The sequence below is a fragment of the Hyla sarda genome, chromosome 1 (assembly GCF_029499605.1).
Source record: "Hyla sarda isolate aHylSar1 chromosome 1, aHylSar1.hap1, whole genome shotgun sequence".
NCBI classification, from domain to species: Eukaryota; Metazoa; Chordata; class Amphibia; order Anura; family Hylidae; genus Hyla; species Hyla sarda.
Genome location: NC_079189.1, coordinates 388616501 through 388634238, shown reverse-complemented (window position 1 = coordinate 388634238; position 17738 = coordinate 388616501). Strand labels below are relative to the sequence as shown.

General features: G+C 41.2%; 1 protein-coding gene across 1 annotated transcript in view; it reads right to left on the bottom strand.

Moving 5' to 3' along the window:
* Positions 1-17738, bottom strand: part of LOC130276228 (rho GTPase-activating protein gacHH-like) — a 108059-nt gene that overhangs the window by 13022 nt on the left and 77299 nt on the right. Inside the window, exons 12-15 of the mRNA XM_056525289.1 lie at positions 4195-4280; positions 2420-2507; positions 1431-1479; positions 329-413 (exon numbers count right to left, since the gene is read on the bottom strand). Of these exons, the coding sequence (XP_056381264.1) occupies positions 329-413; positions 1431-1479; positions 2420-2507; positions 4195-4280 (308 nt within the window). The remainder of the gene's footprint in view (positions 1-328; positions 414-1430; positions 1480-2419; positions 2508-4194; positions 4281-17738) is intronic.

The window sequence follows — 17738 nt, the reverse complement described above, 5'->3', positions numbered from 1 at the left end:
GCCAGCGTTTGTGTGCTGTACGCTGTGTGCAAGCTGCGGGGGTCGGCCATGCCCCCTCATGATGTCAAGCCATGCCCCCTCAATGCAAGTCTAAGGGAGGGGCGTGATGGACATCACCCCCCCCACATAGACTCACATTGAGGGGCATGGCCTGACATCACAAGTGTGCACACAGTGTTCGGAACTAAATGTTCCGAACGCTGCCAATTAGAGTGCCCCTTTAAGCTGTGATTTTTTTTTAAACCCCTTAATACAGGCAGCATAAAACTGATGTCAGTTTAAACGTAGTAAAAAAAAGAAAAGTATTATTGAGTTTATATGAACTTACAGGAATGGTGTTTGTAAAACTGGTTTTTGGAGGCTCCAGCTCACTCAGATGATATTTCACTTTTGGGATTTTGGTTGGTGTATATCTACAAAGAATTAGATGCAAAATCATAGAATGTTGCTAAATCTCAGGAATCCTTTCAAGACTATCAAGTGGCAACGAGTTATATATGGTAAAATCTTCTTTCTCACAATCCCGAGGGATGTTTTTGCCCGCAGGAATGGTGAGGATATTAAGTTAGAAAGTGTTCCCTGCCAACCCTGTAAGTAGTGCTTTGGGCGGGGAGCTATTCTCACCTAGGCCCTTCTCCTTCAGCTGTAATCACGCCCCTAAGCATAACTGACAGCCCTCCTCACCATTCTGTTCCCTAAGCAGACGGAGCACAGTGATGATGCCAAGGTGATGTGATTACAGCCGGAGCAGTGGCACTAGGTAAGTATAGCTTCCTGGTCAGGGGACTACTTACTGGGCCAGCAGGGAACACATACTCTTACTCTAACTTCATATCCTCACCAACTCTGCAAGCAGGAATGTCTCTCGGGGATGGTGAGGAAGAAGATTTTACCATATATAATGGGGTAAAATCACATGACTGCTTCATTTTATAAGTGTTATAGTTATCAACATATTCCAGATGTAAGGCTCTGTACACATGAACATCATATGTCTGATCAAAATCACACTCCCATATAGGAGCCTATAGGGTATTCTTTGTTTCTCTTACCTAATAATAAGGGTGCCCTTCACAGGCCATTCTAGCCAAAGGGGTAAAAAAAAACCTGTTGGGCAATGCAGTATAAAATCAAAACAACAGGCAGAGGTCAAACCAGGAAAAGTAATATCAGGTCCAAATTGGCAGGCACAAATCTGAGTCAGGGAACCGGCAAACTGGCTGAACTGAATTCAGGAAAAGCTAAGTAGATAAGGAAAACATAGGTGAGGACCATAAAAAATGTTTGTGGTCAGCTGAAAAAGCCTATGCAATAGCTTTCTTAAGAAAGTAATAGCAAGATTATTGGGACTTTATTGCTTATTCAGGAGTTAAGATTCTATCATAATCAATTTACAATATATAAATTAAAAGCTTTAAAAATACACTTACCCATTACTTATACCTTGAATCCCGCATTCTAAAAGAATGTCTTTCATTACTGCAAAGATTTAAAAGTATCTTTTTAGGCATTTAAACTCAATACTGGTTTAGTCATATGTTTTTTTTATTCAGAAGTCCTTCAGGAACGCATGGGAACTGAGTTCCTGCACTTTTTCCACTGCTGGTATACTGTTCCCATTAGCAGGAGTCCTGCAGGACCAGCCCTTGAGTGGAAAACTTTGGTGAGTTTTTACACTTTTTTTTCCCAGGACTGGTCCCCTGTGTACACCCATAGATTATTAAAGGGAAACTAACAAGCTGTTAACCCGCACTAAACCTGGTTATAATGCAGGTGAACAGAAGGAGAATGAGGGGTCACTTACATAAAGTTGTCCAGTACTTTAGAAGTTATGGGCCCCCGTAGCCTGAATGCAGGGCAGCTTTGCTGCTCAATGGAGCCTGCTAACGCTCCCCTGCCTCCTCCTGTAGGCAGTGCACTGCCTATCCATTATTTAAATATTCTTTAATATTCACTCTCATGTCTTTATGCCGTTAGCGCTTGCAGTCACATGAACACTCAGTCACGTGACCACAGGTTCTTATCATATTGTAAACAAAGCCCTTCGGGTCTATTCACATGGCAGAATTTCAGCATGCGGAATTCCACCTCAAATTAAAGCCCATAGACTTCTATGCCATTCCACTAGCGGAATTCCACCTTAAATTAAAGCCCATAGACTTCTATGCCATTCCACTAGCGGAATTCCACCTCAAATTAAAGCCCATAGACTTCTATGCGATTCCACGAGCGGAATTCCGCAAGTGGAAATTCAGAAGTGTGAATGGGAGTGAGGAATCCCATAGAAGTCTATTGCCTTTAATTCGAGGCGGAATTCAACAAGTGGAAATTCTGCTGTGTGAATAGACCCTTATTTTTTCACATTTTGCTATGTTTACAGACCGTAGTCTATTAAAAAACATTGCAATGTTTAACTTACTGGGTTGTCTGTCAGAAGGATTTATGAGTTTCATGGCCATTACGTCATTGAAGTCTTTTTTTTCATTTCTTCCACCAAATACAAAAAGCTTTAATATTGGGGAGAAAAAAATGACAATAATGAAATCATAATATGTTCACATATAGTACTCTAGAGAAAGTCTGTAATACAGAACTACAGGGTGGGCCATTTATATGGATACACCATAATAAAATGGGAATGGTTGGTGATATTAACTTCCTGTTTGTGGCACATTAGTATATGTGAGGGGGGAAACTTTTCAAGATGGGTGGTGACCATGGCGGCCATTTTGAAGTCGGCCATTTTGAATCCAACTTTAGTTTTTTCAATAGGAAGAGGGTCAGGTGACACATCAAACTTATTGGGAATTTCACAGGAAAAACAATGATGTGCTTGGTTTTAACATAACTTTATTCTTTCATGAGTTATTTACAATATTCTGACCACTTATAAAATGTGTTCAATGTGCTGCCCATTGTGTTGGATTGTCAATGCAACCCTCTTTTCTCACGCCATGGTCACCACCCATCTTGAAAAGTTTCCCCCCCTCACATATATTAATGTCTCACAAACAGGAAGTTAATATCACCAACCATTCCCATTTTATTAAGGTGTATCCATATAAATGGCCCACCCTGTATAATGCTTAATTTAAAGGGCTTATATGGGATGAAAAATTGATGCTGGGACACATTCAGGTTTTGTCATGTAGTTTTATAGCCAGAACCAGTTGTAGATCATAATTACATTGATAATATAAAGATCAGATCCTTTATAGTCAACATTGTTTTCTTGGTTTTGTAATGTTTTTGATGCAGTACTGTACTGTGTAAGAGCACCCTAACACCAGCCCTAAATAACAGGCCACAGCAGACCATGCAACTTTGTCAATTGTCCAATTACTTTTGAACCTGTAAAAATGAAGGGACTATCTTTAAAAAATGGCTGTAATTCCTAATCAGCTTATTATTTTTGTTAAACCCATTAATTTAAGGGGAAAGAGTAGACTTTACCTTTGTTTAAAATCCCTTTTAGAGATGTATAGAGGCTAAACTATGAAAAATGTAAAAGTAACAAATGCAAAACAAACATCTCCCTTATAATCACTTGAATCCTATTGGTGAACCTACAATTCAGCAAAAAAAAAAAAAAAAAAAAAAAAGCTTATTTACTGTGAAATCAAAATGTGAATTACTAAAATATTCTTATATGTTTCAAATAGAGAATAATGCAGAGGTTCTTGTATTTGCCATGTGCTTACCTGTTTTGGCTGATGTGGCATGCGGTTTACACCATTTTTTATTGCAATGTCATCACTGACATAGTTTCCTAATACTGCCTATGTTTTCCATGAATCCTCAGATTTTTTAGAGAGTATGTGGAGTTAATCAATACACCTGGTCATATATTTAGGTTGCAGTGGATGGAGTTCATTAAGGTAAACTGATTAGAACAGGCTTGTTCACATTATGTGCAGTTTTGATTCATGTTCTTATTCAAAGTATGTTCTTTAGAGAAATATTGCGGTGAGGCAAACATGATTAAATCTATAATCTCAATTGAGGTGAAATTTTTTTTTTGTTATTATTTTTGTCAATGTTAAGTTATTTCAGGGAGTATTGTTGGGAACCAACAATTTTGGCCATGTCTGTAACCCTAATGTTTTTTGCTGAGATTTGTGCTCACACAACCCTTCATATTATGTTCAGCTTGCAATGTTATTATTTTGTAATACATTAGCCATATGCACTTACATGACTTTGCAGAACAAAAGATGCATGCTTATATCTGCATGCCGGTGGAATACCAAAATAGAGGGGCATCTTCCATTTCTTCTTTGCTGAAAAAGTTAAGTTGCTTGTTAAATACTAGTGAGAGAATGTACCTTTATAACTCGAGGTATACAGTACATATGGTATCATAATGCATAACACTGAGATGTCATTGGTGGCTGTCACTCTTTCTGTTTTTTTTTTTTTTTTTTTATTGTGCTCTCTCCTGTCTGATAGTACTCCTCTGTGCTCTCTGCTGTCTGATAGCACTCCTATGTGCTCTCTCCTGTCTGATAGTACTCCTCTGTGCTCTCTCCTGTCTGATAGTACTCCTCTGTGATCTCTCCTGTCTGAAAGTACTCTGCTGTGATCTCTCCTGTCTGATAGGACTCCTCTGTTCTCTCTCCTGTCTGATAGGACTCCTCTGTGCTCTCTACTTACTGTCTGATAGGACTCCTCTTTGCTCTCTCCTGTCTGATAGTACTCCTCTGTGCTCTCTCCTGTCTGAAAGCACTCCTCTGTGCTCTCTACTGTCTGATAGAACTCCTCTGTGCTCTCTCCTGTCTGATAGGACTCCTTTGTGCTCTCTACTGTCTGATAGGACTCCTCTGTGCTCTCTACTGTCTGATAGGACTCCTCTTTGCTCTCTCCTGTCTGATAGTACTCCTCTGTGCTCTCTCCTGTCTGATAGTACTCTTCTGTGATCTCTCCTGTCTGATAGGACTCCTCTGTGCTCTCTCCTGTCTGATAGGACTCCTCTGTGCTCTCTACTGTCTGCTAGGACTCCTCTTTGCTCTCTCCTGTCTGATAGTACTCCTCTGTGCTCTCTCCTGTCTGAAAGCACTCCTCTGTGCTCTCTACTGTCTGACAGAACTCCTCTGTGCTCTCTCCTGTCTGATAGGACTCCTCTGTGCTCTCTACTGTCTGATAGGACTCCTCTGTGCTCTTTCCTGTCTGATAGTACTCCTGTGTGCTTTCTCCTTTCTGACAGCACTCCTCTGATCTCTCTGCTGTCTGATAGGACTCCTCTGTGCTCTCTCCTGTCTGATAGCACTCCTCTGTGTTCTCTACTGTCTGATAGGACTCCTCTTTGCTCTCTCCTGTCTGATAGTACTCCTCTGTGCTCTCTCCTATCTGATAGCACTTCTCTGTTCTCTCTCCTGTCTGATAGGACTCCCCTGTGCTCTCTTCTGTCTGATAGTACTCCTGTGTGCTTTCTCCTTTCTGATAGGACTCCTATGTGCTCTCTCCTGTCTGAATGTACTCCTCTGGGCTCTCTCCTGTCTGATAGGACTCCTCTGTGCTCTCCCCTGTCTGATAGTTATCCTCTGTGCTCTCTCCTGTCTGATAGTTATCCTCTGTGCTCTCTCCTGTCTGAAAGTACTCCTCAGTGCTCTCTCCTGTCTGATAGGACTCCTCTGTGCTCTCTCCTGTCTGATAGCACTCCTCTTTGCTCTCTCCTTTCTGGTAGAGAAGGAGGGAAGAAAAAAAAAGTGGGGCGCTCTTTGGCGTAGTAGGTTGGATTTTTGATGATTTAAAGGCAAGAAGGAGGAAACCCACCACCACACCTGTGCATTGGCACTGACTTCCAGGAGTTGTGCGACCAATAGGGCACGACTCTGTCTTGTTATGTGGTGGGCTGTTACAGCTTGCTGCTTGGTGCCCCCTTGTCCATTGTCCCCATAGAGGGGTCACGGAAAAGACAATGAAGGAAATGGAAGCACAGAAAAGGCGGGGGTTCTGTCTCCCAACTCTCTCCCTACTGTGAAAATGAGTCAGGATGCCAATGGATACACAGGATTCTTTTATTTTATTCGTATGTAAAAGATACAACTGGACAATGCATTTTGGCGTGTTCTCACGCCTTCCTCAGGTCCACAACAACAATTATGAGGTGTCCTGTTCGTGGGTTCCTGTGTGTTGGCGGCTCTGGATTTTCTCCAGCATTTAGGCTGGATTATAAATTGGGACAAGTCAGAAATCATCCCTTCCACCTCCAGGAAATTCCTGGGATCGGTAATCAACTCTTCTTAGATGACTTTGTCTCTGACTCCGGAGAGAAGAGATCGGGTTATAAGAGTCGCCAAATTTTTGATGGTTTCTCGGAGGGTTTCAATCAGAACCCTGATGAAGATGTTGGGTCACATGTCAGCGTCTGCAGAGGCAGTTCCTTGGGCCCTATGGCATCTCCGACTGCTTCAAGATCAGGCCTTGAGTGTCTGGAATGGCAACCCCAGAGGGTTGGACAAGAAGTGCTCCCTGTCTGTCGAAGTACATGCATCTCTCAGATGGTGGATGAATCTGTCAGATGGGAAATCCTTGATTCAACCTCGTTGGATCACTTTGACCATGGACGCCTCCCTTTTAGGCTGGGGAACCCATCAAGACGAGAATCCTGTATAGGGTACTTGGACTCTTCAGGAGAGACTTTCCTCTTTACTGCAGTTACTATGTGTATATATTAGTTGCAGTTATCCGTTCATAATGTTTCCGTTTATAATATATTTCATAGCATTCATAACACGTTCACTGCACTTACTTTATGTATACATCCGTTGCATTCATACGTTCATAATGTTTCCGCTAATAATACATTTCATAGCGTTTTAGAACACATTCACTGCAGTTAGAATGTGTATACAGTCACTGGATTCATAAAGTTTTCCACTCATAGCTTTTTATTCTGTGTACATGCATAGCTTTATTCTCCATTTCTGTCATAGCATAGGTATATTTTCGTTGTATTTATAATGTGTACACGACCAGAGCATAGGTATACATTTGGTGGTATTTTGAAGTGTACTCGGTCCTAGAATTTAGTTTTTGTTGTATTTACAATGTGTACATAGTCTCAGTATTTCAAGTGCGTATACTTTTCATAGTATTTTGTGCTTCCGATCATAGCTTTTACTATATAGGGTCATAGCGTATTTTTTTTATGCGGATATAGTCATAGTTTTGTATTTAGTTATAGTATTATATGGTGTATACGTTCAGTAGCTTCATGATGTGTATACGGTCATAGTATTTGTATACATTCATAGTATATTTTTAAGGTGTGTATGTTCAGATCATTTATAGTGTATGTACGTTCAGAATTTTATTTGCATATATGTGCACAGTTTTTAAACTGTATTCGGTCATTACATTTATAATGGGCTATGTTCATAGCTCTTAGTGGGTATACGGTTATAGTTTTGGTAATGCGTATAGGTTCAGAGCATTATGCTGTGTACACGTTTTCATAGCATTTATTCCCTATATACATTTATAGCCTTTGCACTGTGCATGCATTTTCATAGCATACTGTGCTTACTTTGTTTTGTCTGGGTTAACATTTATAGTTTCAATATACATTTCTTAATATCTTTTCAGTACTTGTAATTTTTGTTTATTGCATACACACTGCATTTATTATGTATGTGCAGTTATAGCATTTATACAGTGTTTATGGTTATATGCTTTATGCTAAAATACTTTCTTAGCATTTGTTCTGTGTTTTTGCTTTGCCGTGCTGTTCATTTTTTCTTAGTGTTGTGTAAGTGCTTGTGGGTGGTAATTTTTGTATTACGCTTGCATTCATGGTGCTCTAGTACTCGCGTTTTTGTAGTATGTATATGCGGTGCATGTTTTTCTTGGTTTATAACATACGGATCTTCATGACATATTTTCATAGCTTTGTGTCAGGTTTAGTATGCTCTTCATGCATACACTAAGCGTTTTGTTACATGTATTCAGGGTTATAGAGTTTATACTAAGCTGTTGTTACCAGGGTTGGACGATGAATACGTTGCAATTAGTTTTTTGCCATACATATGCTACGGTGGTTCATTATGTCCATATGTTATTTCACGCTTGTACACGTTTTGTTAAAACTTGGATAATTGGTGTCATGTAAACTCGACAGAGGTTTTGTTCCATATATATATATCACAAGCAATTTGGGTAACATGAACATATTAGAGTTGTACCATAAGCACGCATATATGGAAGGTGTATTCCTGTCATGCCTGCCACATTTGCAGGGGGATGCACTACGCTGTTTTACTGTTACTGACACGTTTTCAGAACATCCATATTACGACTTACAGGTGGTTGTATAGCCATCATACCTGCCATGTCTGCAGGGGGGATGCACTGACACTGTTTCAGAGCAATAACTTTATGACACATAGGTCTGCAGGGGGATGCACTACTCCAGTTATTGTTTGCTGACATGTTTTTCAGAGCAATAACCTTGTGACACATAGGCGGAGTATACCCGTCATACCTGCCACATCTACAGAGGGGTGCACTGCGTAGTTATTGTTACTGGCACACTTTTCGCTTTCAGAGCAATAACATTGACACATAGGTAGTTGTATACCCATCACACCTGCCACGTGTGTAGAGGGATGCATTACTCCAGTTATTTTTTGCTGGAGCGTTTTTCAGAGCAATAACCTTGTGACACATAGGCGGTGTATACCCATCATACCTGCCACGTCTGCAGGGGGATGCACTGCATGGTTATTGTTACTGGCATGCTTTTTACTTTCTGAGCAATAACACTGACACATAGGTAGTTGTATACCCATTACACCTGCCACATGTGCAGGGGGGATGCACTGCACCAGTAATTGTTTGCTGACATGTATTTCCGGAAAATAACCTCGTTTGACACATAGGTGGTGTATACCCATCATACCTGCTAGGTCTGCAGGGGGGTGCACTGCGTAGTTATTGGTACTGGCACGCTTTCTGCTTTCAGAGTAATAACATTTACACATCGGTAGTTGTATACCCATCGCACCTGTCATGTCTGCAGGGGGATGCACTACTCAGTAATTGTTTGCTGACACGGCTTCAGAGCAATAACATCTCGACGCATAGGTGATTGTATACCCGTCATATCTTCCATGTTTGCAGGGGGATGCACTGCACAGTTTATTGTTACTGACCTATACAGGCACTATTACTCTAAGACCTGTTTCGTGTATGGATATGGCAGTTACGTAGGCTCTGTCATGTTTACTGGTGGATTGGCCATATAATGTACTTTTTAGGTTACAGGTAAGGTTGGGTTTCAGGTAACAGGAATGTTTCACAGGCAAATTGTCCACACTGGGATCGGTCTCAGGCTCCAATGAATGGTTCTCAGGCGTCCACCTGGTTGCGTGAGTATCATGTCCTTCTGGAGAACAAGATGAGATTGCTTTACGTTAAACTTCTAAATTTCAGGTTGGTGTGTCTCTGATATTTACTCTGGCGCATCGTCAGATCAGCATCATTTCTGCGCTTATAGTCGTTGGGGGTGGGGGATATATATATATATATATATATATATATATATATATTGTTTTGCTGCTTGTTTTTGTTTTTTTCTTAGTTTAGTTCTGCATATCTTTAGTGATATCCACAGGTTGAATGGCATCTCCACAGATCATACTTTCAGGCTGGTGTCTTAGCTATGCTATATTTACTTAGGGGATGGTCGATGATAATCATTGGATTGTAGGTTTTCGTTTTTAGGTCCTTATGCATTTTTCATAGTATTTGTATTTTGTTTTGCCCTTTATTGCAAAATACCGATGATGTTATGCCTGTGTCTGACAAACATTAGGTTCCTCTTCTTCTGAGCTTGCCACTGGTAAGTTTGTCTAATTATTTTGCTATGGTTCCAGTGGCAGATTTTCCTTGAATAGGTGCGGCATCCTCAGCTCCATAACCCTGCTCAGGTGGTCAGAGTTCAGGTTGATCATTCTTGGGCTGTCTTGTTAGTTATAGTTACAGTCTACAGAAGAACATGTTTGATGCTTTCAGTCTATGGTTTCAAATGGGGATTTGTTTATCAACTTTGTTTTCCTTCCTACTTGGCTTGCATTTTTTCCCCTCTATAGGCGTGCCCTTGGACACCATTCATGGCACACTTCAACCGCTATAGTAGGGTCATACATTCATACAGGTACATATGCAATGTCTGATTATGGCACGTTTCAACCGCTATGTAAGGTCTATTTGTTAATAATACTGATGCATAGCAATACTTGTAGCCCCGTGCACAATTATTAAGGCTGTGTTTGTGCGAGGGGCGTGGGGTTTAAAGCCCCACACCTCCAGGTGGGGTTATATAACTCTCCATGTACCTGTAGACGGGGTGTATGGTTTTTGTGGAACCCACTCAACCTTCCCTTATTTACTCTTTTACCACCTATAGGGTATGCCCTCTATAGGCGTGCCCTTGGACGCGGTTTATGGCACACTTCAACCGCTATAGTAGGGTCAACTATCAGTCATACAGGTACGTATGTAATGTCTGCTTATGGCACGTTTCAACCGCTATGTAAGGTATGTTTGTTAATAATTCTGATGCATATCAATGCTTATAGCCCTGAACACAAGTATTAAGCCTGTTAAGGCTGTATTAGTGCGAGGGGCGTGGGGTTTAATGCCCCCACACCTCCAGGTAGGGCTATATAACTCTCCCTGTACCTGTAGGCGGGGGTATGTTTTTTTGTGGATGCCCACCCAACCCTCCCTTATTTACCCTTATACCTTCTATAGGGTATGCCCTGTATAGGCGTGCCCTCGGACACGGTTTATGGCACACTTTATCCGCTATAGTAGGGTCAACTACCAGTCATACAGGTATGTATGCAATGTCTGCTTACGGCACGTTTCAACAGCTATGTATGGTATGTTTGTTAATAATACTGATGCATAGCAATGCTTGTAGCCCCGAGCACAAATAGTTTTTAACTCTTGCAGTGCCCATTTAAGCACAATTCACATTTGGATTAGCCCTTCCGTTGCACACACATCAAAAAAATCTCAAAATTGTCTGCTGGCAAATGTTTGCACGGGTAGGCATGGGCCCTATTACTGTCTGCATGTAAATTTGTACGAATGCAGACATTCACACAAGTACACAATTTCAACATACAATAGATCTTGAATAAATATTCTATGTAGTTAAAAGTTATGGCTGCAGATGTGATCATGATCAGATGGCACTACTATTACTACACTACTACACTACTAAGGAAAGCCTATGAAATAATAATGGTGCTTTTTATGACTAATCCAATAGCATGTGCATTATTTACGATATAATCCTGTATATTATATATACAAACATTTCCATTTACACTATGAAAAAGTGTTAGGTGATTAAAACTATGCAACAAGGTTTAAATAGTACTAAAAAAGGTTAAAGTCATGTTTAAAGTCATGTATGCGAGTCACACAGTATGAATAGTTAATGTGTTCTACCAGATTATTATCTAAAAAATCCCTTTCATAAGGTACCTACCATTTACTCACATTATGCATTATGAGGATTGCATGATATATAATTCATACATTTCCACATTTCCTACTAATTAGTTACCTATTGTTCAGTGACTATAACACAGGAAGAAGAGTCATAAACCAAGTGCAAAAGAAACATGGCAGTTGCCAAAAACTACAAAGCAAACTAGTTTACCAAACGTAGTTCTCAGTCTGATTACTAAACCATATTAAAGGGGTAATCTTGTGGAAAACTATTTTTCTCCTAGCCATGACAGCAGCACCTGAGAGAGAGGGACTCCGCCCCAAGGGACAGGAAACCTTTGAGAATAAAAGGAAGGCCCCTCCTCTCCGTCCTCAGTGGTTTCCTGTCCATTGGAAAGCCTAGGAGATGAGCCCTCTCTCAGGGGGGCTTCATAGCTTTAATATGGCTGGGGGGATCCCTGCAGGCTGGTCACCGCGGTGCAGGAGGTAGTGGTATCCCCCTATGGACTCTGGTTGGGGCTCCTTGCTGGCTGACTATAGCCTCCGTTCATTCCCTGCCCCTTCCCCTCTCCCTCTTCCCGAAGCGGCACATATACCTGCCATTTGTGAGCTGGAGGAATTGCGGCCTGTGGGGAAGCTCCGGAGTGCCGGCAGGAGGTACATGCACATCGGGAGATCCCGGAGTCTGAGCGCGGTCAAGCAGATACCGGGGAAGGCTGCGGCCTGTAGGGGGTGGGAAGATCGTGTCGCTCCAGTGGAAGTGACATTGTGAAGGGTAAGCTGGAGGTCAGGAGGGGTGGATGTGACGTCAAATGCCGACCTCCGGCGTGCTGGTGCTGGGGGCGGCAATTTTAAAAATCCAAGTGCCCATTCATTCATTCTGGTTTTCTTCTGAACAAGTGTTTGCTGTCCTGCCTGGGAGAGGTGTGACCTTCCTGTGCATCATGAGCTCTAGCAAACTCCCGAAGCGTGCTCCATCTGACTCTGCTTCAAAGACACCTATGGTATCGGTGGTCCTGAGTGAGTGAGTGAATCTTTTTTTTTTTTTTTTTTTTTTCAGTATATATTTTAAATGTGGTCTTTTTGGTTGTTTTTTAAATAGGGTGATGATGCACCTAAAAAGGCCACCAAAAAAGATGAAAAACTGCAAATGTAATATTTGTAAAGAAAAATTATCTGTGGATTATGAAAAATCTTCATGTCCTTCCTGCATTAGCAAATTGATTTCTGCTGAAGTCCCAAACCTTGTACCATCACTACTGGCACAAATACAGGACCTTATTAAAGGAAAATCAAACTTATATCCAAAATATCTCTGCTGCGGCTAATCCATAAGTTACTGAAATTGTATCTCCTCCTGTTACTGCTGATATTATTAATAATCCAGTGGCGGTTCCTCAGTCTGATTCGGAGGAGGGGATTATTGTGCCAGGTGTGTCGGAGGAGTCAGAAGAGGATACTGCAGGGAAGGCTGTATTCCAATTTGAAGATACTGACCAATTAATAAAAGCTATGCAGTCCGCTTTGAATATAGAGGAAGCAAGGGAACCTAAGTTCATCCAGGACATTATGTTTGAAGGCCTGGACACTAAAAAACGTAGAGTTTTCCCTATTCATAAAACCATCTCCAAGGTTATTTTAAAGGACTGGGAAAAACCCTGATAAAAAAAACCTACGTACCTAAAGCTATTAAAAGAAAGTATCCTTTCGCTGACCCAGACACAAAGAATTGGGATCACCCTCAAAAATTGATGTGGCTATTTCAATAATTTCTTTAAAAAAAAAAAAGGTTCACTCCCATTTGAGGATCTTGGAACCCTCGAAGATCCCATGGAGAAGAAAATTTATACTTTTCTTAAGGGAACTTGGGAAGCATCGGGGGCTGCTCTAAAACCAAATATTGCAGGGACCTCAGTAGCTAGGTCCTTTATTCTCTGGCTGGATCAATTAACATCAAATATCCAAAATAAAGTCCCTAGAGATCAGCTTTTAACACATATCCCTACTATACCTAAAGGAGTGGCCTTTTTAGCAGACTCATCCTCAGATGCGTTAAGATTATTTGCCCATACGGGGGCCCTATCTAATTCAGCCAGCAGGGCTTTATGGTTGAAAAATTGGTCAGGAGATCCCACATCTAAAAGTAAATTGTAATACAATATAGAGAGATAAGGTAGCTCTAACTCTAAGTAAATTATATGCAATACCCTGTGAAGGTGAACAGTTGTTTGGTTCTTACTTGTCCGACCTTCTTCAAAAAGCCAGTGATAAGGGAAAGGGTTCCTTTCTCCTTTTAACACAAGCGTAACCAGTCCTTTCGGTCCAGAGGTAGAGAAGGAGGTCAGAATAGAGGTAGGGGTCAGTCGGGCCATTGGAAATTCTCCAAGAAAAACTGGGGCCTAATATTTAACCAGCCTCAATCTCCACTAAAAAACTAGGGTCTCGATGACGGGGTCCTGCGAGTGGGTGGCAGACTGCAAAGTTTCTTCCCAGGTTGGAAAGAGATAGCAGGCAGTTACCAAGTTCTGGACATTGTTCAGAATGGGTTACAATGGGAATTTTTCAGCCTCCCACTCACTCGCTTTGTCATCACAAAGAATCCCTTAGGTTCAGTGGGCCAGAGTTCCCTCCCACAGGAGATTTTTTGGTTAATAGAAAAAGGGGTTCTAGTCCCAGTTCCTCCAAGCCAGGAAAGACAGGGCTTCTATTCCACTCTTTTTTTTAGTAAAAAAAAAAAACAACAACACTTATCGGGTAATAATAAATCTAAAGCCCCTAAACAGATATATAAAATACCAAAATCTAAATGGAGACCATAAAATCAACTGTGAATTTACTAACAAAGGATTGCTTTATGGCTTCACTGGACTTAAAAGGTGCTTACTTTCATGTGCCAATACCCCCAGATTTCCAAAAATTCCTAAGGATAGCGGTTCATCTAAACTCTCAGCTAATTCATCTGCAATTTTGTGCGGTTCCATTTGGGATCTCGGTAGCACCAAGAGTTTTCACAAAGGTGGTGTCAGAGATGGCCGCCCATGTCAGGGAAGGAGAAGCATTATTCATTCCATACCTGGATGATTTTCTTCTGGTTGCAGACTCAGCTATAAAGGAACAATCTTTTGTGTCTCGCACTATCCATCCAAACTAGGATGGATAGTTTATTTTGAAAAATCATCTCCTTCTCCAACCCAGCAAAAAAACTTTCTGGGTATCATCCTGGACTCTGTGCAAGAAAAATCTTTTCTTTTCCCAGAAAAAATTTACAAGATAATTAATTTTGTAAAAGGTGTTTTGAGGTGCCCCCATGTTTCTATTAGAAGAGGTATGTCCCTGCCTGGTTTATTTACAGCCTCCATTCCTGCCGTCCCTTGAGCACAGTTCCACTCCAGCTGTTTGCAAGCTGAACTTTTAGGATCTTGGGACAGATCACCTGGTGATCTAGATAGAAAAAAAATTCTATCTCCTAATACCTTAGAATCTCTTCTTTGGTGGCAAAATTCAGAAAACATGTCTAGGGGGTTGGAGTGGCGTATTAAAAATCCTACAATTCTCACTACGGATGCTAGCCCCTGGAGTTGGGGAGCCCACATGGGTAGAGAAAATTTTCAAGGAGTCTGAGAAGCTTCCCTTAGTGTGGAGTCCTCCAACTATAAAGAGCTGATGGTGGTCCTTTGTCCCTTGCAGGCTATAGGACAGCCATTATATGGGAATAATGTTAAAGTTCTTTCTGATAACTCTACTGTTGTGGCCCTAATAAATAGACAGGGCACAACCAGAAGCTCATGGTTAATGTCTCTTTCTTCCCAGGTCCTTTTCAATGCAGAAACCCATCTAGTCTCAATCTCTGCAGTTCACCTGAAGGGCACTCTAAACACAAGGACAGACTACCTCAGCAGGCATCTTCTTCATCAGGGAGAATGGTGCTTAAATCGGGACATTTTCAAGAAAATATGTGTTCTTTGGGGGGATCCCTGCATAGATCCCTTTGCCAACAGACAGAATCGGCAAGTGAAACATTTTTATTCCCTGATACCAACAGAAAACCCGACAGCACTAGGTGCTCTGTCCCTGTCCTGGGAATGGGGAAAGAATTATGCTTTTCCCTCCTCTGACTCTCATACCGAGAGTAATAAAGAAGATTAAGGAAGACAGGGCAAGGGCTATTCTCATAACCCCATTCTGGCCTCACGGGACATGGTTTTCTTGTCTCCAGGAAATGTCAGTCTTGGACCCCTGCGTCCTACCAGAGATACCAGATCTACTTTATCAGGGTCCAGTTTTTTATCCAGATACCCGAAATTTACATCTAACTGCATGGAATTTGAAAGGTTAATTCTTAAGGACAAAGGTCTGTCTGATTCCATTATATCAACCTTGCAATCAAGCAGAAAACTGATAACATCTTCAATTTATTTGAAAATATGGAAAGCCTACCTAGACTTTTCAAAACCTGCTAGTATAGACTTTAACAAACCTAATTTAGCCTCTATCCTAGAATTCCTTCAGAAAGGACAAGAAAAAGGCCTAAAGTTAGCCACCCCAAAACTGCAGGTGTCAGTGCTAGGTTCCACATTCCTTAGCTAGTCACCCTTGGATTATCAGGTTCTTTAAGGCAGTAAAAAGGATAAAATTCCTAGAATACCTCAAACTCCCCTAGGATCTGTCCGTAGTTCTTAATGCTCTGTGTTAAGAACCCTTAGAACCTGTTTCTTCTGTCTCCATTAAGAATCTCACACTTAAGACCGCTCTCCTGGTGGCAGTTACATCGGCATGTAGAGTAGGTGAAATTGCTAGCTTATCATGCATGGACCCATACACTAGAATCCTTCAAGACAGAATAATTCTCAAGAAAGACCCAGCTTTTTCCCCTAAGGTAGTTTCTAAATTCCATGTCTCTCAGGAGGTTGTTCTACCTTCATTCTGCAGTAATCCTTCTAATGACAAGGAAAAACTTTTCCATATGCTGGACATTAGAAGGTGTGTTCTAAATTACTTGAAAAGAACCAAAGAAAGATAATAGTGCTAGGGGTGACACCATTGGAAGATCGATTAAACAGGCCATTTCTTTGTCTTACATTTCCTCTGGCCTTTCTCCTCCTGTTGGTCTCAAGGCCCATTCTACACGTGCAATTGCATCCTCTTGGGCCAAGAGGAGAGAAGCCTTGATAGACCAAATCTGCAAGGCGGCCACCTGGTTGTCTCCTAACACTTTTTTCCGCCACTATAGGTTGGATGTTGGGAGCTTTTCTGATTTATCCTTTGGTCGCAAACTGTCATCCCACCCTAATATTTGTCTCTGGTACTCTCTCATGTGGTGCTGTCATGGCAAGGAGGAAAGCCGGTAATTACTAACCAGTAATTCTGTTTCTGTGAGCCATGACAGCACCACTACATACCCACCCATTTTTCTGATTAGTTCACTGGTGTGTTTATATCACTTGGGTGTAGCAAAAAAAAAAAAAAATGATTTTGTACTATGTTATGCATATTGTTCTGTTGTCTGCAAACCAAGTAGGAAGGCTGTCTGTATGTTTGTAGGTCTCGGTAATCCACTGAGAACGGAGAGGAGGGGCCTTCCTTTTATTCCCCAAGGTTTTCTTCAATGGGGGCAGCATCCCTCTCTCTCAGGTGGTGTTGTCATGGCTCACGGAAACAGAATTACCAGTGAGTAATTACCGGCTTTTTTTTTTTCCGAATTAACTGGTGGCAGAAAGTTCCATGTCAGGAACTGTCCGGAGCAGGAGAGGTTTGCTATTGGGATTTGCTCCTACTCTGTACAGTTCCTGACATGAAAAGAGGTGGCAGCAGAGAGCACTGTGGTCAGACAGAAAAGAACTATACAACTTCCTCTGTAGTATACAGCAGCTGATAAGTCCTGGAAGGATTAAGATTTTTTTTAATAGAAGTATTTACAAATCTCTAACTTTCTGGAGCCAGTTGATATGAATTTTTTTCCCCCCACCGGAGTACTCCTTTAACCCCTTAAGGACCAGGCCCATTTTGGCCTTAAGGACTAGGCCAATTAGATTTTTGCATTTTCGTTTTTTCCTCCTCGCCTTCTAAAAAACATAACTCTTTTATATTTCAATTCACAGACCAATATGAGGGCTTGTTTTTGTAATGACATTTATTACTTATTTTACCATAAAATGTACAGCACAACAAAAAAAAAATTATTTATGTCGGAAAATTGAAAAGAACAGCGCAATTTAGCAAATTTTGGAAGTTTTTGTTTTCACGCTGTACACTTTATGGTAAAAATTACATGT